This window comes from Corvus cornix, chromosome 3, assembly GCF_000738735.6.
Source record: "Corvus cornix cornix isolate S_Up_H32 chromosome 3, ASM73873v5, whole genome shotgun sequence".
Taxonomy (NCBI): Eukaryota; Metazoa; Chordata; class Aves; order Passeriformes; family Corvidae; genus Corvus; species Corvus cornix.
Window position 1 is genome coordinate 29,433,510 of NC_047056.1, and position 26,177 is coordinate 29,459,686.

The following is a 26,177-nucleotide window of genomic DNA, read 5'->3' on the forward strand; positions in this document are numbered from 1 at the left end:
TTTGGGATGTGCTGGTCAGCATCCCCCAGGGAGAGGATTAATCAGGAACAGACAGAGAGCTGGCAGCTGCCTGACAAGGACAAGATCTCAGCTATGGAACAAGCTGCAATTTGGAAACTCTTGCTTTGACCCTGGTACAAGTCCAAGACATGCTTGCTGGTGCATCCCAGCACTGACACCCCAGGAGCTGGCACAAGATCAGCACCCCCAGGGCCACAACTTAGCTCTGGTCCCAATGTCACATTGCCTCAGTGCTGGAGATGCTTCTGCAGTGAAAGGCTGCCCATCCCCGTGACTCCAGAGGCAGCTCCAGCTCTCCAGCTGTGGAAAGGGCCTCCCCTCCACTTACAGAGAAGCCTCAGTCCTTGCTGAAACTGCTCTGAATAGCCCTTCCATGAAGGCAGAGTGTGGCAAAGGTCTTGCTAGAACATGACAGACCCAACCACTACTGGTCACAGACACTTCCAGCAAAAAAAAGCCTTTTTCCACATCTCACACCCATAAATTATGAAAGTCTTTTCCCAGATCACAGAATATTCTGAGTTGGAAGGGACCCACAAGGATCATCAAGTCCAACTCTAAAGTGAATGGCCCATACAGGCATTGAACTCACAATCTTGGTGCTATCAGCACTGTGCTCTGACCAACTGAGCTAATCTCCCCCCCCTCCCATTTTCTGATTCCTTTTTTTAGTTAATGTAATTAGAGACGTGTTCTCCTTCTGTGAGCACTGCAAGAAATTGGCTCAGCACAACTGTGCCCCACATCTAAAACAAGGTGGGCAAAGAACAATTCCTGGATTCCCACATTAAATTACTCAGAGCATTTCAGACCCTTCTGGACCGCTGCGGTTCAGTGCTGTCACATGGTAGGAAACATGCAGCAGCTCACTCAAGGCAAGCCTCCATCTCACTGCAAACCCTGCTGAGTCTGGGGTGGGGAGAATTAGGGGGAAAATGGCAAAAAAGGCAAAAGGGATGAAAACACAGCAAAAGGGGGGAAAAGACAAAAAGGAAAAAAAGGACCTTACCTCCTGGTGAGTCTAAGCAAAGTAGAGATAAATAGCAACTATGCCTCAGAGAAAACAGCAAGAAGCCCATTAACTACAGGAACATCAAACAAACAAAATCTATCTCAACAATGTTGAAAACCAAAACTTTTGGGCCTTGAGAGGGGGGAAAAAACTCCAAACTTTAATTCTAGTGGTAGAAGTCTAGAGCCAAGCAGATTTCTCCCAGAAAGCTCCATGTCCACTATGGCAGACATAAAAGTCACCTTTGTTTAAGCAGAAGCCAAAAGTTAAACAAAGAGAAAACCAATAAATGATAGAGACTCAGCCCTTCCCAGCAAGAGCAGAGAGCTTCCCTTACACTCCTCCTCACTCCCAGTCATTCAGGGCAGCTGAACCCCAACCCTAACTTTGCTCAGAAAAAGCCATGAGGCACTTACCTTGCTTCTGTGCAGCGATGACAAGGACAGGGAGGTCTGTGATCATGGGAAAGGTGTCAACCAGGAAGATGGAAGGAGGCTTCTGTGATGGACCCATGCTGCAGGGCAGAACACCAGCTCCTCGCTGTGTGCTCCAACCCCAAACAAAATATTAAAGTCTTCTTTGAATCCAGGCAGGATGTCTGTCTTGTTCAAAGCAGATAATTCAAATGCCACTGGGTTTCACCTCTAACAAGAGGAAAAGCAATGGTTTGACTCCCTCTACCAAACCCCAGCTGCCAGGGAAGAGAATTCAGGGAGGTCCCTGGATTTTCATCCTGCCTCCACCACTCACACAGTGCAGATGTTTCAGAAACATCCCTTTGCCTCTGCCCTTGCATCTGTACAGCAAGAACCTAAAAGTCAGAATTTTAGCAACATGTGAACCAAACAGATCAAAACAGAGAAACGGAGAGCCTTTCTAACAACTAAAAGCCAAGAACCTTCCCACAGAGCGCTCAGACTCCCATTTGCTGCCTGTTGATTGTCAGCCTGTGCAAACAATTACACCCTGATTACTTTCACTCATTTCCACAGTTCTTCCCACCTGGGAGCCAGAGACAACAGCCGGGGCTTTGTCTGGGATCCTTGGGAAGTTCAGCGCTGCAGGAATGTGCTGCACAGCCAGCAAGGCTCCCACTGGAAGCTAGGAATGAACTTCTCAGGAGCTCAAGATTAAAGCACTGCCCTTTGGTGGGTTGAAGATGAGCACAAAATGTTGTGGCTTAAGGATAATTTTGTCAGAGGGCTCTTTCCATCAACAGAAAGGAGGAGATCTGTGTATAAGTGAAACAGCTGTACACAATGCACCTATGGTGAGGACAAGGTTCTGCCCTTGAGCTCCAAGGAATTCCTCAGCACATCCTTCAATTCAGCCACAAGTCAGCCCTAGCCCTTGTGCGCATCTTGCTCACCCCACTGATCTGTGTCTAACTTCACTCCGGACTCTCCACCCTGCTTTTCTGAAGTCTTCACTCCTGATGCTGGCTTTCCTGGTTCCTTTTCAGCTGGCCTTATTTAACTCTGGATTCCTTGGCAGCAATGCTCTCCTGCCCACTCGTCCTCTGAGTCGGCGCTCTTGCTGTCGGGATGTTGCTCTGTTACGTAAGCAAGCTTAGGGCGAGCACTGCCACCCTGCACTCCCTTCCTTGCTTGGAATAGTCATGTCCAGCCAGGGATTATGAACTCCTAGATATCAGGACCATCTTACTTTATCCTTTTTATTTTTAAGTGAACTCCTGTGTACCCTTGGATGTTATTCTGAAAGAGGAACAAGAGAGAGCTTTTTAAGAGGAGCCTTGGATATGGTGACCTGGTGGCTCCATGATCAGCTCTTCCCCATTGCATGGCATGGGGAGGATGTGCTTGTGTTCCACGGTGTTGCTTGTTCCCCCAGAACAACCTGTGGAGTTTCTCACCAGCTCTGCAGTGACTGTGTCACTTAAAGAGCTCCATGCTCTTGATCAAAAACCCAGATCTTAACAAAAATCTTCACCCAGACCCTGACTCACCTATCAGACTTTGCAGCAAAATGTGCAGAAAATGAAACTACAAAGAAATGTACGGAGACACAGTGGGGGCAATATATCTTTAATTTTTTTTGCTTTTGTTTTTTAGTATTACAGTATATTCTTACAAAAAGATATAGATAAAAAGGACACTACAGGATTTGTACATTTAATTCACCTATAGTCTTAAACTGACTAAGAAATGAGGATAGGCCAAGGCATTACAGCAGCAGCACACAACCTCCCACTTCAGTAAGCAGCACTGTACTTTCTAGCCTGGCAGGCAGGGCCACCTCCCAAAGTGACCTGCAAGTTTCAAGCTGAGCAGGCCTGCAGGGGAGCAGAATGACTGCAGGTGGGGATGGCTTGGAAGGGAGGCGTTGAGCACAGAGTGGCTCAAGTACCGAAAATTCCCTCGCAATTCTAAAAACTGCAAAGAGCATTAAAGAGTCTGTTTGAAGGTGAGCAGGAAGGGAGCAAATGACTTGTCAGAGAGGCTTTTCTAGATCACTTGGCTCCGAGCTCCTAGTGGGGGAAGCTGAAATGACCAAGACCTACATGAGCTGTGTAGAACATCTTGTAAATTGACAAACCTGTCTAAAGGAAAGTTTTCATCCAGATCCTACTTTGAATTATGTTGATGTAAAACCCGAGCAGCTTGAACTGGTTACTGTGGATCAATTCTACATTACCACCCATAACAGAAGACTCCGGTTTGGAACCATCCAGACTCTTTCATGAAATGAAGCGCCAAAACACCATGCTAAACTCATGGTATCCTTCTCATTTGGCACAGTGAGGAAATCTGGCCAACTTCGGGGAATACTGGTCATCAGAACTACTACTTGGATTAGTAGACAGGTTTTTTATACATTATGTAAATAAATATATAAATTCTATATTTTCAGTTGGCCAAATTGTATTATCCATGTTGGCCCCTCCTACCTTTATAAGAGAAACGGGGGTGGCCAATGGAGACTACCCATTTGGATGGTAGGCAATCAGAAATCTCCTGTGTCAACTACAGAAGCCAAGGAGCCATGGCCTAACACCTGGTGATTGCCAGAGACTCCATGGGTAACAAACTGACCAGTAGAAAGATTTTGCTTACCTGGGGTAATCTGGGGAGGTGGGGAGGAGGAGGAAAGAGGGAAAGTAGATGAAATCTTTCTTTGGCCATGGTGATAGGAAGGAATGTTAGCTCTGAGGAAGGAGAGCTGTCCCAGTTTATCTCACTAGTGTGTTAACTCTGGTGAGAAGTTACAGGGCATGAACAACTTTTGGCCATCTAGCCAAGCTTCTCTGACATTATGGACAGAATTTGTGTGGAAGAGTGAAGTTTGAGTGAGCAACTGTACACCTTTACTCTGCTCAAATTCCTCACTGTGACTCATGATGAAAAACAAACCCATTTTGTAGAAAGTGTTCTGAAATAACAACCTCCCTCAGTTCACCTCAAGCTTTAAAATGTGTGCTTTCCCAGAACCAGGATCACCAGAGGCAGAGTAATTATGACAAAAGCCAAAAGGGTTTTTTTCTTTCCTCCCTTTCCACACCAAGACTGCTCACCTGCATCCCCTGGCCTGGCTCAGCTGGCACAGGAGCCAAGCCAGCTGTCCAGCCGGTGTAATGCCCTGGCACGGTCTCAATAGTCTTTGCTGTAATGCAGTGTATACATACAAACATAGCAAACTAAAATAAGGCAAAATAAATAGAGGTGTCAGATTTACAGGTTCCCCTTAGAGATTCCTAAAACCATTTTTTTAAAAATCATTTAACCCCCAAACAAACAGACAAACAAAACCCAAGACAACCAACCTAGAAACGAAACTGCATATATCATGTACATCATCTACTGTACAACAGATCTCCTTTCCCCTCACGGAAACTCCTGACACAAGCTTCTCCCGTGCAACCCAGCTCAAAGTGTGATCTTTCCTAAAGAAACGGAAAGATTTAGCCAGTGGGGCTGATCATTATGGAAACACCTGCCCCACGGTCTCCCACCAGGATCCTTTGCAATTCCTTTCCCTTCATCAGACATTGTGAACACATTACAGAAATACTTCTGAAGGACATCCAGGTCGTTTCCATAGTGAGGAAGTCTCTCAGCCCTGAACAGTAGTTCTGCTCTTGTAGGGAACTGGTGCCTGGACAATGGCTGTGCTACAGAGCACAGAAGGGTATTGCTGCCCTGAAGTCACTTTACCTTGTAGCATTTCTAGAGACATGATCGACTGAGAAGAGTGACTGAGTTCAAAGTAAGTGGAAGGAGGAGGGAATCTTCTTCAGTCTTTTCTGGGACCATCCTAATGCAACCTATGTAGCAACAATGCAGAGACACAGAGGTGAGTGAGCACTAGACCTCTAGGGACAAATTCTGGAGAGTTAGAAAGTACCTCTTCTAGGTGTGAGGAACTTCATCATGAAGTTAGCAATTACTGTATTTCTGCAGGAAGCAGAACAGCCCTCTTTCAATGATGCCCTTCTTTCTCACATCTCCTTCTTCTCCACTTTTTTCCAAAGGCAGAGTGACTGCACAGGCGCAAGGACAAGAGCAGACCCTAGCTCATCTCCAGCTTCTCCAATGATGTTAGACCACAGACGGCTTCCTAAACCTACTCAAGGATAAGATTTTCCTTTCTCCTTCAGCACCTGGCAACTCAACCACAACTTCTGAAGAAGAAGAGAGTATTAGATGCACTCACAGTACCCAAAATATGAGAAACATGGACAAACTTGGCTTCAGCAAGAATCTGATTCCAGGCCCTACAGCAGAGCCAACTTTTTCCTTATCTTCTGTGTGGGTAACCTCATCTCATACAGTAGATAAGTTAATGGGCCTCTCTGCTTGTCACCACTTGTATGAAAACACTGCTTGCCTCAGTGTGAAACTGAGCTTTTCCAAAACCTTCTTTATGAACTTTCACCACGGAGTCAAGAGCCAGGGAGACTGTCCTTCACACTGAATGAAGCTTTTGGCCATCACCACTGATTCCAAACAGGAGGAGCCTGAGGCACTGCAATGCTGAGAAAGTCGAGCAGCATTGAATCAGGGGCATGACTCTGAGCTTTCTGTCCATCCCCTTAAGGATCCCACAGCTGATTTACAGGAGTTGCACAATCTCTCATTATTAATGTATGTGTCAAAGAGGTGGCAAAACTACAGCAGCTTTCTTTGACTCTCAGTGTGGCTGGAGTGTTGTCGCGTACCATCAGACAGGATCTCTTTAAACTAGAGCTGAACTGTGTATACAGAGGACAGAGGACTTACCACCCTCTCTGCTTTTGCTACATTTGTGGCCTGGCAAAGTGACTTCAGTTTCAGAAAGCACAGCACAAACCTGGTTTGACAAATACTGGGGCAGGGGAAATGCTGTATTTATATTCAAAGGGTTTGCCCTGAGGTGTTTCTTCTCTGACAGCTGCCATGCTGACAGCCTGCCTTATCAAGCAAGTACCTGGGGAGCAAGCAAGCAGCACTTGCACATCATCTTGCACCAGGACTGACCTTGGCACTACACCTGAAGTTCTGGGTGAGTCCTAAACCCAGGGAGAACAAAGAGGGAGGAAAAAAACCCTACAATGTTCTAATCCCTAAAAGCATAATCTTTGGAATTCAGGGATTATTCAAATCTAAACTCAACTGTATACCAATTTGGCACATATTACCACCTCTCATATGGCTTACATGGCTTAGGTTACATGGCATGCTTTAAAACAAGACAAACAAAAGGGCTGGGATATATAGCAAGTCTACTTCAGGGAGCAGCAAGGAGCTTGTTAATATAATTTACAAGAGACATTTCTAAAAATCCATTTGTAATTTAAAATAAAAATGCTTAAAAAAGTGAGATTTTTTCTTAAACTTTCAAAAACCTTTATGAAATAGTCTTTCTTCTACAAGGTGCTTGTGTCCACTGCAACAGGCATTGCTGTTAATAGCTAATCCCAGAAGGGGAGTGGGATAGTAAGGGAGGAGAATGCACCCAGCTCTTGTAAGATACCAGCTCTTTACGATGAGTATTATACAGAGGCGCGGCAGTCTGGAATGTCCTAAATAGGGAAATTCTGGGGTGGGAGACTCAAAATTCAGTAAACAATGAAACATCAGAGTTTGACAATTCTGACTTTTTTTGCTTCTCTCCAAAGTTTACATAATTATTTAACTCTCAAAGTGTTCGGAAGACCACCACAGTTTGCTTCTCCAATATTGTAGTGTGTAATACTGATCAGGCAGCATGCATTGCAGAGGAAGTTCTGTTCTGCAGACTCAGTGCAGAGCCTGAGGTTAAGTGACATTCAGAGAAAAATCAAACCAAATGATTAAAGTGACAAATAGAGCTTTTTCACTTCCCTGGGATTCCTTGACATTTTGTGCTGTTGACTAATGCAGCAATTTGTAGATGGTCTCTCTTCTCAAACGTTCTCTCTTCCTGTCTAGGAGGAAGAATCCATCACCACTCTTTCTTTTCCTCTTTTCCTTCTCCAGGGAAGATAATAAAAAAAGAAGAAGTTTGAAAAAAAAAGGTTAAAAAAAAGGCCATGATAGCCCACACAATCCAATCCCTTTCCTAGAACCATGAAGACACACAGAATTCAAGCCTCTTCTTGGGTTGCTTGCTTTTCTGCTTATATATTTCATTCATGTAATTTAACTACAAATTTATTTGTTTCTTCTGAATTAACCCAACTCCAAAGCCTTCTTGGTATACACAATTGTGTCCTCCTCGATAAATTCTCAGTTTTAATTATGGGGCTCTCCCTTGGTTCATCCCAAGTGATTTCTTCAAAATGAAAAAGTCTGCGTGCTCCAAGGCTCTCTTTTGACACCATTCATATCTTACTGAGTGACATGGTTCCCCTTGGCAGGAGTGGGGTGTGTGCAGTGGAGGTCAGGCTGTTAGACAGAAAGACTAGTTGATGCCAACAGCAATCACAGCTAGCATCAAGTGGAAAAGAGATCTCACATCTGGCAGGCAGTGAACCTGTTTGCTGTTTGCTACTGGAGACCTGTGGATGATACTAGGGAGATCCCAAGTTCCAATCTTGCACAGATAAGAAATTTTCCACTGATTCCCTCCCAGCCTCCAGCAATGACAACAGGCTCTACAGTCATCTACTCGTAATCCCAACCTGGCAGTGACTTAGTTTTCTAAAGGAAAGCCAGAGTTTCTTTCCAAGAAGATGCATTTCATAGCTTTGAGACTCAATCACCAAGAAATTCCAGAAAACTCCTTCTAGCAAAGCAGAATCCAAAAGACTTTTTCAAATTATTGTATGTTGATCCTGATTCTTGAATTTCATTTTGTTACAGAAACTGGAGACTTCTTTCTAAGATTCACTTGCTTTGGACAGTGTAGGCCACAAAAAAATACTATACAGCACATAAGCTTAAATGCATTCTTCAGGTGCTAATCAATGGCTTATAAAATCCAGTTCTAGGAGGGAATTGGAAACTTGAGAACCACATCTCAACAAACCCCTGAAGGCCAGTCTAGATCCAGAAGAAGTGATAGCTGTTTGCAGAGTTGCTCTGAAATTAGTCTTCCTTGTTATCAGCAAGATGGAGATCATGACTAGTTTTTACTTTGGCACACAGAAAATTATCTTGTTCCAGCTGTGAGGCCATCTGCAAGGCCTAAGTACTTTCTGTCATCACCATGAGGCCTTTGATGACACAACAAACTCCCAGAAGCAAATCTGTCAGCTCTGCATGGCCCAGTCACAGGCCCTGCTGGATCCACAGAGGCACTTTTATAATGGTTCAAATTAGGAGCACAGAAGAGGGATGAGAGGAAAGCTGATCATGGAAAGGTAACGTCTTTAGCTACAGACCAAAGAAATCCTTTGGGGCAGCTGTCAGCCAAGCGCCATTACACGCATTCATCTTCCTTGTTTTGCACTTTTTCATCTCCTTCTTTTGGTTGATTATTTTTCTTCCTCTTGTAATTAATAATTTAGCTTTGTCACCACCCGCTCACGGCTTGTCTCTAAGCCTTGGTTCCCCGAACGCTTGCGGTTACGCTTGAGCTTGGATAAGTCTTTGTCAAAGACTTCACCCGACCTTAATGCTGACACCAGGTCATCAAACTCCCCACTCTCTTCAGAGATGCTTCCAGCTTTTGCTTTCTTTTGTCGCCTCTCTTTTTCCCTCTGTTCTTTTAGCTGTGGAGAAGGACACAGAGTTTTAGGATTAGCTGACCAAGATGCCAGATCACTAGGTACACTCCCAAGAAGCAGCCAGAATGCATCAATACAGATTAGGGAAAACAAGAGTAGGAGCTTATCCACAAGGCCATCACCTGTGCCAAGAGCAACAAGAGGCCATGCTGGGCTTCTCTTCTACACAGGCAAGCAGAAGAAATGAGGAATGAGTAGCAGTGTGTGTCTGCCTCACAAAGCACTATCAGCCTGCAGCAAGAGGACACATGGGATCTGACCATGCTACTGCTGTTTTGCACTAATTTTACAGCAGGATAGTGACAGCACAGTAGCTGTGTCAAACGCCAGTTTACAAGTGATGCTGGCTCAGGTCATTTCCCAGCTTCTGGGAGCTGGCTTGCAGTGACCTTAGTGCAGCAGCACCTACCATGCTGACAGCACCTGACTTAGTGAGTTTGGATGTGTCGGTACAAACCACAGTCACTAGTACAGTCACAAACAACTTTGCACTTGGGCCATAGCTAGCTAAATTTACATGCAGAAAGGCTGAAGTCCTGAAGCAGAAGGAGGAAAAGAAGAAAGGAAAAATCCAGAAAGCCACAACATAGTGAAGCATGAAAATTGTGTGAGACATCAAAACATCAGTAGAATCCCTATGCACAAAACAGCTCATGTTTGCATGGAGACAGTGTTGCAGTGCTGGGAGGATGAAGACACATTGCCTTGACTATGGAAAGAGAAACTGGTTATAAACACAAAGAGCAATGAAACAAAATTGCTAATTTTACAAATTGTTGGATAGGTCCACCTGTTAATGTGATGCCCTCAGCCTCCCTAGGGTAGCTCCAAGGAGCTCGGCTATCTCTTTCCACTGCTCAGCTCCAGAATTAGTAGAACTGGCAGGGGATGGTAGTGGCTATCAGGAAGCAGGTCGGTCACTCTGCAAATGCTAGCCCCACATTGCAGGAAGACTCTTTCCATAAGGCCTCTTTCATGACATATTAGGCCTACGAAACCATCCTACAGTGGGCTCCTTTTAACTTTCCAGGCTGGCTGAGAGGAAACTTGAGCCTGTGTCCTGGCATTTTATCCTTCTGTCTAACACTAAGGCTGCTGGCATCCTGGTGTTTTACCTCTCTCCTCTTTTGAAAGGCACAAGCCAATGCTTTTGGCTCAGCAAACATTAAAATCAGCAACTCCCTGCAGCGTGGCCTGGGGCCATGGCAGCAGCAAGGGCTACAGCACCGGCAGGGGGGAAGGAGGCAGGGGACTGCCGAGTTCTCAGGCAGCACAGAGCTGAGGTTACAGGGGGATGCTGGTTCACATGAACCCCTGGGGACACATACGTCTGTCTCCCAGCAGCAAAATCCACAGAGAGGTCTCCTGCCACGTCAAGGCCAGACACAGCCCCAGTAATCCAGGCATTAAGGCTGGCCAGAGAGAAATACTGCCGGTGTGGGCTGCAGCAGGTGCCAGGGCATTTGCTATGTCACTGTGCAGATGACAGGCATGCAGCAGATGATGATGGAGTCTGACTGGAAGCTGACCAGCTTGGCGGGACTGAGGGAAATGTGGCTTCTTTGTTTGCAGCCTAAAAGCAGGATAGTTTGGCATGGGGTGGTGGCAACCCCATGCTGCAAAGTGCCAGGGCAAAAATGCCTGGGCTAGATTTGGTATCTGAATCCCTAAGACGGTAATTTGGGAGCCATCCTTGAGAGCAAGACAGACAGCAGGAAAAATGTCATCATTTGAGAAGAGAATGATGCCAAAGAGAGGTGTCAGGGAGAAGAACATAAAACAGTGACAGGACATGATCATTGGAATTTCTCTCAAGACACAAAAAGGTGAGGGAAGGAAACATCTTCCTGCCCCCAGATCCTCACCATGGCCTCCATGCGTGCCCTGCGCTCCTCCTCTTCCTTTTTCTTCCTCATATTCTCCAGATCTTGCTTGGCCTCTGCAAATGACTGTAAGAAAGTGTCGAAGATGCCAAAAAATTCATCTGGCTGCATCTTGCCCTCGGTCTCTCCAAAATGCTTCAGTGCCTTGGCATACTGTCAAGGGGGCAGAAAACACAAGAGCCATAATTAGGCAGGCAGTTTGGTGAAGACAGCAAGGATAGCTTAAGAGTAACCACACCATGTAATTCAATACCCTCTGAGAATTCATGCGGCAAGAGCAGAAACTACCCCCAGCAACAGAAGTGCTTCTCCTTAAGGCAGGTGCCTCTATCCCTGAGGAGTCTGCTCTCCTGGATATCCTTTGGGCAACATGCAGCTATAGTGCTGGAGAGTACTAACTGTCCACTGATACAAACAAACGTGTTTAGTTCCTGAGGGCAATGGAGTAATTTCAGAGGATGACACTGTGGCCACATCTCAGCTGCAGCTGCAGGACAGCCAGGGCAGAGAAGACAGTGAGCTAGCTGGGGAAACAAGGAGTTTTAGTCCATACTTTCCCCTTCCATCTTCCCTTCAAATCAACTTTTAAAATGCCTGGAGGTAAAAGTTTTTTGCAATAAAGCTACAGTCCGTCCTCTCAGAAACCTTTTGCCATGTCATACATCTCTCTGGAGTCCTCTGAGTCAGGGCGTTGCCCGAGAGAGAGGAGACTATAGACAGACAAGGCATGAGAGAGGGGCAAGGAAAGCAGCCAGGGCTCCCAGGCAGACTTAAAAGAGAGAGAATACATCACAAGTGGTTTTTATTTTAAAAGGCAAATGTTGAGGCTGCAGGACACATATGGAGGCAGCCAACTGGCAGGACTTCAGTCACAGGGCAGTCCTGATGGGGATATGGTAAATTCACAGCAACTCCTGGCTCTTGGACATCAGTGCTGCAGTAGTTGTACTCTCTCCTTTGCACTCTCACACTCCCAAGCATGCTCACCAAAATGCACTCAAATCAAGCACATACAGTCTGTCAGCAGCAGCACGTGCAGTAAGTGCTGTGTAAGGACACACATCCATTGCCAGCTGCCCTCACTCACACACCTCTGTGCTGCAACAGGCAGCCCCAGAGGCACACTCCTGACAGTACTTGTGCCCTGATGCACAGCTTCCCTAGAATTCCCTGCTTGCACTTTAGCACACAACCAGAGAGCAGCAGAGCATCCTTACAGACCTCAACATTTACCAAACCAGGCTATGGACTGTCTTCAAGTTCTCTCAGGCATGTATTCAGCTCATACTAACACAGCCCAGTTTCCCTTTCCTTCCTTATGTGGGTGCTGCTGCAGAATGGAAAAGACAGTAAGAACAGTTCAGGCTCTGATGCCAGCACAAAATGAGTTTGGAAGCAGGTCTTATAAACCCCTCTGGCCCTGTATCAGGTAAAGCATAAACAATGTCTCCCAGTCAACTGCAGGGGGAAGAAATCTCCAAGGAAAGCAACTTCCTTCTGGCACAGCCTGAGAGATTCAGCATCTCCCCTTCTCTGCTATCCCTGCCAGGCCCACAAAGCAGTTTGAAGCAATAGACTCTTTTTTTCTTTAAAAAGGCTGTGTTCTCAGCCAGAAACAAACAAAGAAACCCAAAGAATCTTAGAAAAAAAAGTGTTGGAAGAAATGCAAGTTGCTTTGAGCTACCAAACATGGCAGGAGTTGAAGGAAACACATAGAAACAGCAACAGATTACTTCTCTGTTTGACTCCTTTTCTCTGGAGCCTCTGAAGACATACACACAAGCATACACACCTACACCCTCTCCCCACCCCTCTCTGTAATTTTATCTCTATATAATGTACACATAGGCTCTTTGAATATTAGGGAAATGCAGCAGTCTATAGTAACCCACACTGAACCAGCACCAGCTCTTTGGCAGGGAGAATACAGGCTGTAAATACCACAGAGGGAGATAAAGCATCTCCATATGCTCTATTTTCTTGTCTTGCTTGCCCCAGTGTGACAACCAGCCAGGGAGGCAGGGAAGTGTCAAAGAAAGACTTCAGCACAGGCATTGCCACCACTGCTTGAACACTCAGAGCACCTGAAGCTCGTTGCTCACAGGGGATGTGCTACCTGTGATGCTATGATGATTTTTTGCCTTTTCTTTTATACCCCTTTTATACCCTTTTATAGGTTTTGTATTCTCAGTGGTTTTTAGCCTACATTCTTAGACTTATTTGTCAAGCTAGGAGACTAAACATCTTAGAAGCTTCATAGTTAGGGATCATAAAGCCCCAGACCCCAACTAAGATAGAACCATCCAGGGGAAGGTTCCTTGGGGAAGGGGCTCTCTGGAGCCCCTCACTGGGGAATCTTTGATAGATATGCTAATTAGTAAGACCTATAATGTTATACCAGATCTTTGATGGGTGTGCATTGCAGTGTGCATTTGGATGCATTCCGCCTGGACGTGTGCACCTAAGGATCCTTAAAACAAATACCAAGGTAAAACCCCTTTTTCCCTTCTAACCGTGTTTGATTCTTGATTTTAAGACCAGGAAAAGGCATCACCTGGAATCTCTTCCCACTTAATTTGTCATTAACTCCTGTGAAAATTGAAAGTAAGGCACAAATTAAGAGCAGTGACTAGGGCTGCCAGCTGGAAGTAAGGCTTGTCCAATAGCTGTGAAGCCTGAAGTGGAAGGGAAGCCCACAGGAGATGGCTTTTGCACCTTGCAATGCACTGCCTCCATCCCATGTTCCTCCTGTGCTCAGCAAAGGTGAGTGAGTGGGCGCACAGAAATGAGCTGGTTGACACCATGAATGTCCACAGGGGTTTCCTAATCACTTAAGGAAGCTGGAGGTTGAAAAGGCAGGGGGTCCTTGCCTGGGGCTCTTGGATCCTACATACATGGAAGTCTCCTTTAGAGGGTGGTGTTGTCTGCAAATGTTCTGCACAAGGCCTGTCACCAGCTAGCACCGGCTAGTTCGTGTCACTGGCAAAGAGGGGCTTTTGCTGCTGCCTCCCCAGTGCCACTCAGAGGAGGAACAGTGTTGCTGTGCTGGAAAGACCCAGCAGCCTGGGAGCCTTCCAGAGACACTCATGAATCTGAGGTGTTGTGGTCTCTAAGCAGCAGCAAAGAGTCTGAGAGCAGCCTGTCTTTGGTGCCCTGTAACACAGGGCTTAGGAGGTCACAATCACTTACTGTAAAGCAGTGAAAGACAAAAAGCAAAAGATCTGTGAGCTGGATGACCTAAAAAAACTACAAAAGGAGAAATTTGGAGTTCACTGAAATAAACATTCTCCTCCTTTCTCTACCCCCTCTGGAAAAAAAGCTGACTGAGCAGAGGCAGGCAAGTCAGGAGATCCAGCTTCTGCTGCCAGCTCTGCCCATGATGTGGCTTGGGAGCTCATGCTTCCTTTCTCAGCCTTGTGTTCTCCATTCATTACAGAACAGAAAATGTCGCCCCACTAATGTGTTATAGCAAATGGCAAAGAATCAGTTGTTCACATCTGTGGGGCACTGCATCAATGTAATGCACTATTGTAAAGAGAGACATGCTGTCTTTTCACTGTTTAAACTGCAACAGACCCCTCTGGCTTTACTACTTCTTCTACTTCTCTGTAATTCTGGTTCTGCAACCACGTGTGCTTTTCCAAAGCACTGGTGCTGGGTTGAGGGGCAGTGAGCTGCTGCAGACAGCCTCCCCAATGCTGTTACAAAGCCCAGGCTTCTACCTGCCCACAGTGGCTAAAATCACACTGCCTGCCTCCCTCAGGGCGTTAAGAGGTAGTGTGGCACAGACCAAGGTGCTCTGGATCCCAGCCCTCTCTTCTGCTCTCTGTCACAGGACTTGTGTCACCCTGTACAAATTGCTTGACTGCTCCATGGGCAGATTTCCTCCCAAACAACACCAGCTCTTGTGCACAGTTGTGAAATCTGTAGCTAAGCCCTCATACACGCAAAACGCTTCCCAGAATTTTGTGATGTGCTGTAATATTGTGGAACAAGGGCTGAAAACTTGCTTATTCCTGAAGTCATTTGGGGACAGATGACATGGGCAAAAGCAAAATGGAAAACTGTGTTTCAGCAGGCTTTCCACTGTAACACAGAATGGTATATCTTTTTTTCATTAAAAAATTCATTTCCACACCATAAGTGCCCCCAAGCTCCATGATATAACAGGTCCACGAGCTCAGTGCCAGTTCTGCTTCCTCTGCCAAACTTTCCACTGAATTTATCCTCTTGCCAAAGCAAATCGTTTAGACAGTTGTTTATTTTAAAAAGCCATTTTAGCAAGGAGAGGGAAAGCGGGACAGCAGCACACACAAACTCTGCTGTGCTTGCCAATGAAATGTTAAACAGTGGCAGAAGACCTCTGGAAACGGCAGGAATGGGGCTCTGTGAGGAGGAGGAAAAACAGCCATGATAAAAATTTCCTGCTGTCTATGCTGTCTGCTGTTGCGGGAGGAGCCAATACACAAATGAATTATACCATGTAGCCATGGAACATGAACTGTATTCCCCAGACAAGCAATCTTGAGTTTGCTCTTATGAAGACACCAATTCAGTACTGAGGCAAGTCAAATAAATGTCTTTTCTCTCTATGGGACAAATTCAGATCAGCTAATGGAAAGAGCCCTGACAATTCCAGGCAGGGCTGGGCCCAGCTCTTCTTGTGCCTAAATGCTCTTAAGGGATTCTCCCAGGAGTTTAACAGTGATGCCGGCAGCCCCAAAATCGAGTTACAGGTGCTCTAAACATTTCTCATATGTTAGATGCCAACCTGCACTGCAGCCCCTGAAGTTCTAAGTTACTGTACAACAGCTATGTGATTTATTTACCAAATGGCTGGTGGTGCCTTTTGTGGGATACCTCATCTTGACTTCCTCAGTCTCTGTCCTGATACATTCCCTCTTCATTTCCCCCAGTGGCTGACAGAAAACACCAGTCTCCAAAATGCACAACTGAAGTGCACAGCCTATAACTGGCACTTGGACTACAGCATTTCTTTGTGCTTCATAGCATTCTGCCATTAATGACTATTTTCTTAAATGGGTTTCACTCAGCTGGCTTTCACTGCCTTGCTGTTCTTCCAAACAGTTACTGTAGGTGCTAAGCTTATTAAATGTGTGTGCAGACTCTGAACTCCTTTCTCCATCATGAGAAATACCTTGCTTGAGAGGAACTGTCATCAGAAAGACTGGGAATGGACACTTTTCCTACCCAGCTTGCCCAGGCCATAGCCTCCACAGTGTCTCTATAGAGAGGCTTAAGTTTGACATTCAGCAGAGGAATGGCAATATCTGACCAAGCAGACTTTGTACTCCTAACAAGATCCAAAGTGTCTTAAAAACAGGTTTGCTATAAACCAAGAACAAAGCAGAACAGTTCTGAGGAAGCCTAGTGATCTGAGTTCATACCTGTCAATATTTAAGTACATAGTAACGCTTCATATAGGGCAAATGTCAACCTTTTTCAAGAAAAAAAATAAAATTCATACCATGGGAGGTTACTCTTCCTCTGCTTGGGCATTTTCATTGCTTCCCCACAGGAAACATAGAGAAAAATTTTCATGAATAAAATTCAACCTCTTCTTTCTTACGTAAAAAAAAATCCATTTTTCATCTGTTCAAACACATAAAAATGGATGAAGGATTCCAGGGCAGAGTTTCACTTTCTCCTGCCTCCACCTTCCAGTTTATGGGAAATGGCAGAAAACATTATCCCTTGATCTAATCTATATTCTCCCTTATAAAGTGGTATTGGAAGTGAGAAAAACACAAAAAGAACAAGAACCAGCTGTGCTAGAAAGCCTGTTTAGAGAGTTGGTCTAAGTTTTCAATCAATTCTTAACCAAGCCATCTGTTTACTGCATGAAGATAAGTACAGTTAAAAGGCTTCCTCTGCAAACATGGATGCCTGCATCTGGCAACCTGGCCCTTTAAATTTAAGATATCACTTCCTCCCCATGGCCACTGGCTTCAAATGGCTCTGTTTAATCAAAAAGGCCAAAAAGGTACTGCATGGGACTGTGAAAAATATTGTCTGCTGAGAAGGTCAGCACCACACCTTGGTAATGGATTGTTTCCATAACTAAATAAATTACTTTTGCTAATACTGAAAAAGTTAAAAGAAATATAAAAACTTCCCCAGTTTGAAAAGATAAAGTTATATTGTTTTAAATCCCAGCTGAGGAAACATGGCTCTGATTAACTCATGCTAATCAATTAACCACATCTATATTTAGGATATCCAACTCCAGCTGTTAAAACTAGGGCTTCATTATTATTAATAAATCTGTGAGTCAGGCCAGTTCTTTCTAGGCTTATTCAGATATTTTTCAAAGTCCTCCCTGCCCCACTACCTTTTTTGCTCAATTTGCTTTGCTTTGAGAAATAAAAAAAGAACAGGATAATCAGATGTCTTGGTCCCTCTCTTCCTTTAATTGGCTAGTTCCATTAGGTTTCCATGGTATGAAAAAAGCTTGTGATTCAACAAGCACAGAGAGCCCATTGAGGTTGGAAGATGTTATAAGCCTTGCAAAGCACATCTGGTTTGTTGAAAATTTCCAGCTTTCTTTTTCCTTTTTTTTTTTTCTTTTTTAAGGAAAAAAAAAGAGGAAAAAGAGGAAGAACAGAGGGCCAAAATAATATGAAGCAAACATGAGAAATAGCTCAACACTGGTAAGGACAGAGAGTTCCCTTACAGGAGTCCAAAAGCAGCTTTTTGCCAGTGGAAGAACCAAAGCCATAGGTTGAGCAAAATTGGAATGGTGTGTGTGCAAACATAGCAAGGGTGTGTGAGGAGAAGGTAGAGTAACGTTTCCTAAGCATGTTATAGTCATTAAAATAAAACATCTCTTTATGTTGAGTGCTTTATGTTGGCTATGTTTAAAAAAGCGTGCAACAACTTCCAGACATACTGGTCCGTCTGCAGGGAGTTTCTCTGGTTATTTTTAAAGCAAAAAAATGGCATTTTTCCTGCAAGTGCCTGATCAAGAAAAGTTGCATTGCTGTGCTGGACATGTACCACTTGCTGGTTTTTAACCCCCAATTGAACTTAAAAAGAATCTGCATTGGCTTTTCATCCTGGTGTGCCAAAAAAAGAAAGGAGCACCACCATCTTTAACACCAAACCAAAAGTGTGCAGTCTAAGCCATGGACAGAGTGAATATCTTTCCAGAAATGGATGCCTAACTATAATGAAGTTGAAAAATTTACCCATTCATAATACAGAAGCCCCCAAATCATAGAAAACCAAGTTTTTCTCAGCAAATTTAGTGGGGTTACAGAATGTAAAATATTCTTTTGTGCTGAGAAAGCCAGTATGGTGTGAACATTTTTATACTGGAAGTAGTTTGAATCCTCTCGAGCAACATGACAACAATGAAAAATGGAAGTGTTCAGGGCCAGGCTGGATGGGGCTCTGAGCAACCCAGTCTAGTGGGAGGTGTCCCTGCCCATGGCAGGGGGGGAGAAGGCTGGAACTAGATGATCTTTAAGGTCCCTTCCAATCCAAACCATTCTATGATTCTATGAAAAATTAGTCATGTTATTCTCCCCAGAATTTTTTTACAACGTCAGTGGTGTTGGACTGCCCAGCTTTGCCTTCTGAGTGTTGCAACAGCCCCTGCCCCACTGGTGTTTGCCAGGGCAGCCCTCACTGAGAGCCAGAGGCTCCTGTGTTTGCAGACGCGAGTCACTATTACCCAGTTTATCTCCACAGCAAGGAAATGTTTCTGAATCACAAAATAGCACTACTGCAGAGGAACTGGATAAGTGAGAAGTCTTACTGTCTAGATCCTCAGCCTATATTTTCAAAATCTAAGGCCTACTGACCCAACAGCACAGCTTTCATTAGTAATGCAATAGGTCCTTTAACACTAAAAGGACTGACACCAGAGTGGAAACAATTTGATCCAAAAGAAATAACACATTTGCTTCATACAGCCAAGCACTTTTAACATGCCAGCCAACAAGGGCAGATTTGCCATTACATATCATTTACTTTAAAACCTGCTCTTCTCTAAACATTTTCACATGCTTATGATCTTTTCATATAAATTCTTCGTCATTCATCTGAGAGGCAGAGGGATTAGTGCCAGACCTGAGCCATCAGGAAAGAACAAGCACTTCCTTAGGTGTACCAATCTGGTAATGGAGATGCAGACAGGGAAAGGACAAAATGATTGCAGCAGCACCTGAAGAATAACATGCGCATGGTTCTGAGTGTGTAAGAAGAATCCAAGAACTTCAGACAAACCACACGTTTGGGATTTCTATCTTTGTACTGAAATACACCCAGTAACAGAGAAGTGGAAAAGACCAAGCATAGCTGGTGTAGCACTGTACCAGCCACTGAGAAGAAAATTAACTCTATTCCAGCCAAAACCAGGACACCAAACTACCCAGAGGTACATTTTTAAAGGAAAGAGACAAAGCACAGATGTCCCCAGCTGAATCAGCAGACTGGAATGCAGTCAGAAGCAGAAGGTAAAAATATATGAAGTCACCATCACCAAGAAAGGACCCCTTTTTCAGCAATGGCTTAAAAGGCATTCCCTTCCACACCGTGGCAAGGTGTGGTATCCTGTTATGGATACTGCCACTGCAATTCTTTACCGCACAAGAATAATGTTAAGGAAGATGAGAAAGAAGTGGGTCAAGAGAACTGATCCTTCTTTTAATCACAAAATATGTTCTAAATGAATATGGACCGCATTAGAAAAAATAAGAAACTTCAGCCTTAACAATTTTCAGTGTCTATTGAGTTTTCACTGCAGTCCCAGTACCTTAAATTGCTGTTTCCATTTTAATTCTTTTGACTGAGCTGGTGAAACTCTAAACACTTCAAAAGGAATTCTTACCTTGTCTCTAGCCTCGTTGAGAAGGTCTTCTAACTCTGAGAAGCTGAAACTGGCCACAGTGATGAAATCGCTCATGACAGGAACAAACCTGTCCCCTGATTCTCGCATGCGTCTCTTCTGATAATCCAGTTCCTGAAAGAGAAGTAAGAGATAGAGACAGGCAAGTGTCAAAGATTCCTCAGTGATGAGGAAGGGAGCAGGAAAGTCCATCTGTTTCACTCACTGCAGAGCATGCTCTGCTCCCACATTCATCCAGAGCTCTAACTTAGAAACCGCTTTCTAAGTAAGTCAGAAGTTTTTAGGCGAGAGAGGGGAGGTCAAGAAAGGATGAAGGAAGGTCCTGGTTACAGTTTCACTTATCCTCAAATTAAAACCACTCCCAAGAAAGCCATCAACCTGATAAGTTTCTAAAGCAACTTTATAATTTAAGCACCAACTACATGAAGTGGTGCATTTTTTTTCCTATGCAAAATGACAAATGATAAAGAGCTTTGTGTAGCAAGTGACTTTAGGATTTTTAATAGTGAGTTTTGCTCCATCCTGTCTTCCCATGGTGAAATAAAATTATGTATACTTGGGGAAATGTGCTCTAGATCTCCTCTTTATTTCTCTGAAAAGCACCAGGTGAATAGCAAAAAGACATCAAAATTGGTTCTCCCACTGAAGGACAAGCAGACAGATGCCAGGTGCAACATTTTTTAGCACCCTGCTAAGCATTAGCTTGGATGTCATAAAAGTGACAGAGTTATAAACCGGGGCTATTGTGTCAAGAGTTATGGTGAAAGAAAAAAAGAATACATAAAACCATAGGAAACAAAGATCTATTTGTCTGCTACCTACAAAAAGAAAAAACCTGATTTTAAGATTCTTTCCTTCTGGCTCGAGTTTTTTAGTTTTAAGCCAAGATTACCCACAGCTATCTCTTCCCTTACTTTAATCACCATGCTTGAAACACAGAGAGAGCTACAGAGCTCCTCAAACTGAGTAATTCATAGTGAGACTGGAAATCTCCCATGCCTGTGCTTGGCTTGTGTGCCGTTGACAGTCTCATGAGGACAATGAAACTATAATCTGGGCCTCATCTTTATTCTCAGCTGAATAATCAGTGGGAATGATAAAGCCTGATTTTCTCTGTGGGGAAGGCAGCATGAAGCAGCAGGTCAAGTTACGATCTGACCCTCTGTTCCCTTTGGAAAAAAATATCAACTCTAGCTTCACGCATGTTGGGTGCTCTCTGGTTGTCAAAATAGTAGTTCACAGAGCCAAATGGGTAGGTTTATAAGCATCTATGGGTAGATTTGTAAGCATCTATGCTGAGAAACATCTTGGGACTTGCTCCACGTGGTGCTGCTGAATGCCAAGAATTACTTTGGCCATCAACAATCTAAAATCCGACATGATACATATCTTTTGGTCTGCTGTGAGTTGGAAAGAGAATGTAACCACCACAAGGAAAGACCACAAAGCAGAAAGGGGTCAGGAAAAGAAATGAGGAGGTGGCCAGAGAAAGCCCACATTAAAGAAGTGCTACTTTCCCTGCTTTATATTACATCCTCTTCTCCACTGGTTTTCCTAACACATCACAAGGGACAGTCCTGGGAGCACTGCTCAGTCCATCACTTTGCAGTGAACTGTTCCTGTGTTACAATCACTTTGAAATGGACCTTACAAACACAAGAAATGTCACTTCACATGCTTCTAAGAATTACACTTTTTTTTTTTTCAGCCACTCTTCCATTCTAATTTTTAAGCTTATTTTAGCTGAAAGTTGCTCCACTCTCTCCTTCCCCCTTCCTCTGGAAGGTGAGTATAACATTTCTGTCATCTTACTCACTGTTGAAAGCTATGGCATTTGGGACTGTTACTGGAGAGTACTGTTTTACAAAGTCAAATTAAGATTAGGTGGTCTGCTCTTCAAATTCAGTTCTTCCCTGCAGAATAATTATCCCAAAACACAAAAAAACTTAAAACCCACACAAGTAACCAGAATGACTATGTAATCAGCCGGAGAGCGACACTGCAAAATAACAAATTCCTCTGTATCTTCTAGAAATGGTCTCTGCTAATCATGGTAGCATAACAGAGGCCAGAACTGGCCCTGGTGGGCTGGGCTGCTGGTTCTCTAGAGGGATGAAATGATTCAGGCATGGTAGTCACTTCTCAAGCGGTGGTTATGATCTCCTTGCTGTGTGAGAGAAGGGGTCTGCTGACAGAATTCCCTTCCACTACTCATCTGTCCTGGGAGTGTCCTACACAAAGGCAACAGCTGCATGAATGTCTTGAAAAGGAATGTATCTTATTTTTACAAAGAAGTGAGCTGCAAGTCCAGGAAGGCAAATGGTCTGTAGTACCTTTAAGAACATCTGACTGTGAGACTATTTTTAGCTTTCTATTCTTAAGGGGCCTTGAAGAAACACTAGTCACTGGAGCCAAGGCTGTGGTGAGAACACACTGGAATAGAATCAAGAATCACACCTTCCCCTCCTCCCCCTTCCACCTGACAGTGATCTTCTATTGTTGCTATAGTGCTGCTTTCTACACGCCAGAAAACCACGAACTGAGCAAGCAGATTGGGAGGTGCTGGCAGCCTCAGAAGAAAAATACCATGGCAGGGTACTGAAGGACTGAGGCAGGAAGATGGTGATTGTATGGGAAGGAGAGGTTGCCCATGGAACCCATGCACAGAAAAGAGAAGAAAAATCAGCTATAAAGGCAAAAGGACAAATAATCTGATGAAAGGAAGCAAAACAGAATTAGCTACTCGCATTTCAAAGGGGGGAATTGTCTGTCCCAGCCAAAAACTGGGCCTCTCTTCATGTCCTGAACTCCATGTCAGCCTTCCCTTTACAGGTGCTTTTAATTCCCAAACACTGTACTCCATGTATGGAACAGTATTTCTTCCCATTGCTGCATTCTCCCTTACCCCAATAATCCAGAAATAAGGTTGGGAAAGTTGGGGGTTTTTTTACAGGAGGATCACTGGTTAATTACATAATGAACTGCTGGCAACAGCCAGACAGCCTGGGGGCTGCTGACAGGACAAAGATCGCCTTCCTCTACTCCCAGAGGCAAAAGCAAATTCAGGTCATGTGAAAGAAAAATGAACTCATCACTGTCTGTCTCATGGTGAATGAGGACTGGAGGGTCCTGTGTTATTTCCTTGTAAACAGGTAATCCTTGCACAGAAACCACCCAATGCAATTCCCAACAACTGGCTTTCATTAGTAGCAGGAAAAGCCCCACCACTGTTGCTTTGCTTGCCAGCTCAGCTGCTTCATCTTTAACTAATTTCTATTCTTCCCCTTGCCTTCCCAAGGAGTGATTAGGATAGAGGTTAGGGTTGCATATAACAGAGCACTACCTGCTTACTACTACTCCAAGAGCCATGTGAAACACTTGCTCAGCAGCCATCCATCCCTCAGTAAGTAAGAGCAAGAATTTTATTTCTTCTTTCAGTCCATGCCATTTGTCAAACTGTCCTTTTACTTTCCAGGTTGAGATCAAACAAGCTTTTCATTAGCCTTAACTCTGCTAAGATCATCAGCAGGAGCTCCACATGAGAAGCTTTTATTTGTTTTTTCTTGGTTAATGAATTCTGGAACGGAATGGAAAGGAATGAAAAAAGAAAGCCCACTTTATCTTATCATAAAATATATAGTGCCCCTGATTCTGAGAGATATTTTAAGTATGGCACTTTGGAAGCCTTCAGATACTTACAGTTTCAACAGCTTTCAATCCAGTCTTTATGTTGTTGACTTCCTTCTCCAGCTCTACCAGGCTGCACAGGAGACAGACACAGAGCAGATAAAACAAAAAGAGCAGTGTTACACAGGGCTACAGGAACTGTGCAGCAGCACAGACCACTGGCCCATCAAGTCTGGTATCCGGCCTCTGGCACCAGCCACACCAGATGACTCGAAACGAGGGGAAGGGGATCTGTTAATGCTCTGTGCTACTTCTTGAATGAGATGTAAGATGAGGCAGACCCTGCTTGCCTCAGTGGTCACACTGAAGACTGGGATTTTCCTGGGAAGAAAAGGGGGGGGGTTGCCCTCAGAACATGTGCCCTGTGAGCTGAGCCTGACCCTTCAACAGGGAGCATATGCCACACGGCCAGCTTGCAGTGATCAGCTGACACACAAGCAAGGAGCACAGCTTTAGCACTCACATCACTGGAGTCTCAGATTATCTCTAGATATGATTCTTACACCATGTAACTACTAAATCCCATTAGCAGTACATTTATGTGTGACTTTTTTTCTCCCTCACAGTCCCAGCATTGTTTTTCCATCTGCACTTCTACCATATGGTAGTCCTGGCCAGCTTACACTGTAACTGAGCATAGAAACGTGCTGTTAATGCTCATACATGCTTCCCTGGACACAAATGTTACACTGAGTTTCTGCTCATCATATACAAACAGGAATTTCTTTTTTTCTAGGACTTGTGAGCAAAATAAGTCTTTAATTTCCTGATAACTAGTGAGTACCTGTTTGGGAATCAGCAGGCATACCCTCCAAATATTTGGAGAGTAGTAGCTTACATCTCAAAAACACCACTAAAGCTTTAATAAATGCCTTTTAAGTGTGAAAAGACATTTATTTTTTACTTCTCTTTCATTAGTTGGACTAGTTCCTTATACAAAGAATTATGTCTGGGTAATTAATATGCATAATTTTTTTTGAGGAGTGCTTTGGAAAGAAAAAAAATGTTAGTATCTGGGGGGATGGCTTCTGTATTCATTTTTCACAAATGCTTCCAGAAATGGACCATTGAATTTTTTGCAGAAAGTATGATGCTTTCCACATTTCTGTGCAAGACTGATTTGTGCAAAAGTTTGAACAATCTTCCTGAAAAAGGTTTACTGTAGCCTCTGTGCCTAACTGACCCCATCTTAGAAACGAACCTGCAATTACCCAGAAAAAATAGCACACTTAGATGAACAACCATAGGATATGGTGAGTGAATTACAAACAACAGCCAGCCTGCTTACAATGTCTGATTCGGAAATAGATACAGACATACCTGAGTAAAGCTATCAATTTAGTTATCTACAACAAAGGCATTACATCTGTAAGGCTGGCCATGGGTTTAGAAGACAGAAATGAAAAAAAATTATGATAATTAAGTGAACAAAAATCTCTGGGAACTCCAGCTCTGAGAAGCAATAGCACTGGACTTACTTGACTTTTGCTGCTTCTGGAAGATGCTGCAACTCAGACTGGATGTCTAGGATATCTGGATAATTCTTTTCGAAGATCATAATTAAGTAGTGCAAGAGCGTAATGTTCCTAAAGAAAACAAAACAAAAACAGAAGGTAGAAATGAGAAGGCAGGTGGTAATGAGAAGGAAAGGATGATGAAAGGATTGTGACAAATCAGTGAAAAATATTCAGGAAATGTGCTTGATTGAACAAGATAAACAATGTATCAGCAGTTAGCGGCTCTGCTACCGAAAGAAAAGTATAAGGGACTAAAATAGATAATTCCTTTATGAACATCCTTCCTAAAACCCCAAGCAATATACTGTATCTTAATTTATTCTGGAAACACCAGCATGCTTCCATCCATCTGCGTAGAGGGTGTAACAGAAAAGAAAATTGCATAACACAGTATAATATTTGTCACCAGATACTTCAGAGAATAAACAACTGCTAGTACTAAAGGGACATTAACTTGTAAGGGAGAAGAAGCAAGCTGTCCTCAGAGGCAATGTGGGAACAAAACCTGAGAGTTAACTAAGGAGAGAAAAAGGTTCCTGGAGATTGGAGAAGCTGCAAAGAAAACTACTGCAGTAACAAAACAACTTACGAGCAGTGATCAGGCTCACTAACACAAAACCAGTTGCAGCCCAAGTTGGAGCAGATAGGATTGAGATGGATGAGGGATGCAGGAGAAACTTTAAGGAAATTTGTAAAGTAAACAAGGAATTCTGCATGTAAAGAGAACAGACAGCCATAACAGCTACTTTAGGTGGGTGTTATGTTGTTAACTGACAGGGAAGATAGCAGACAGCCACTGCTTCACACAGACTGGAATCTGGGAGCTGGGAACTGGTGAGAGAACAGAATCTGCGCAGGATATTTAATTTATAGAAAAATCAAGCCAAGCTACAGTAAGGCAAAAAAAAGTTCAACATTAGCTATTCAGGTGTTAGCCTTGGAATACAGAAAGGACACTTTGGTAGTCAAAACAGTACTCTGTTAGCTCAAACTCTATTAGGTAGGGATGAATTTCCTATGATTTTTTACTGACATTATG

At 43.8% G+C, this 26,177-nt stretch overlaps 1 protein-coding gene across 5 annotated transcripts in view; it reads right to left on the minus strand.

Moving 5' to 3' along the window:
* Positions 1–3,062: 3,062 nt before the first annotated feature.
* The window catches only part of DAAM2 (dishevelled associated activator of morphogenesis 2), a 204,010-nt gene continuing 180,895 nt past the window's right edge, over positions 3,063–26,177 (minus strand). For all 5 annotated transcript variants that reach the window (XM_010391811.4, XM_010391813.4, XM_010391810.3 and 2 more), the window contains 5 exons: positions 25,100–25,207; positions 23,634–23,694; positions 19,917–20,048; positions 11,045–11,215; positions 3,063–9,164 (listed from right to left, as the gene is read on the minus strand). In XM_010391811.4, coding sequence (XP_010390113.1) covers positions 8,949–9,164; positions 11,045–11,215; positions 19,917–20,048; positions 23,634–23,694; positions 25,100–25,207 — 688 coding nt within the window. In that variant the 3' untranslated portion in view covers positions 3,063–8,948. The remainder of the gene's footprint in view (positions 9,165–11,044; positions 11,216–19,916; positions 20,049–23,633; positions 23,695–25,099; positions 25,208–26,177) is intronic.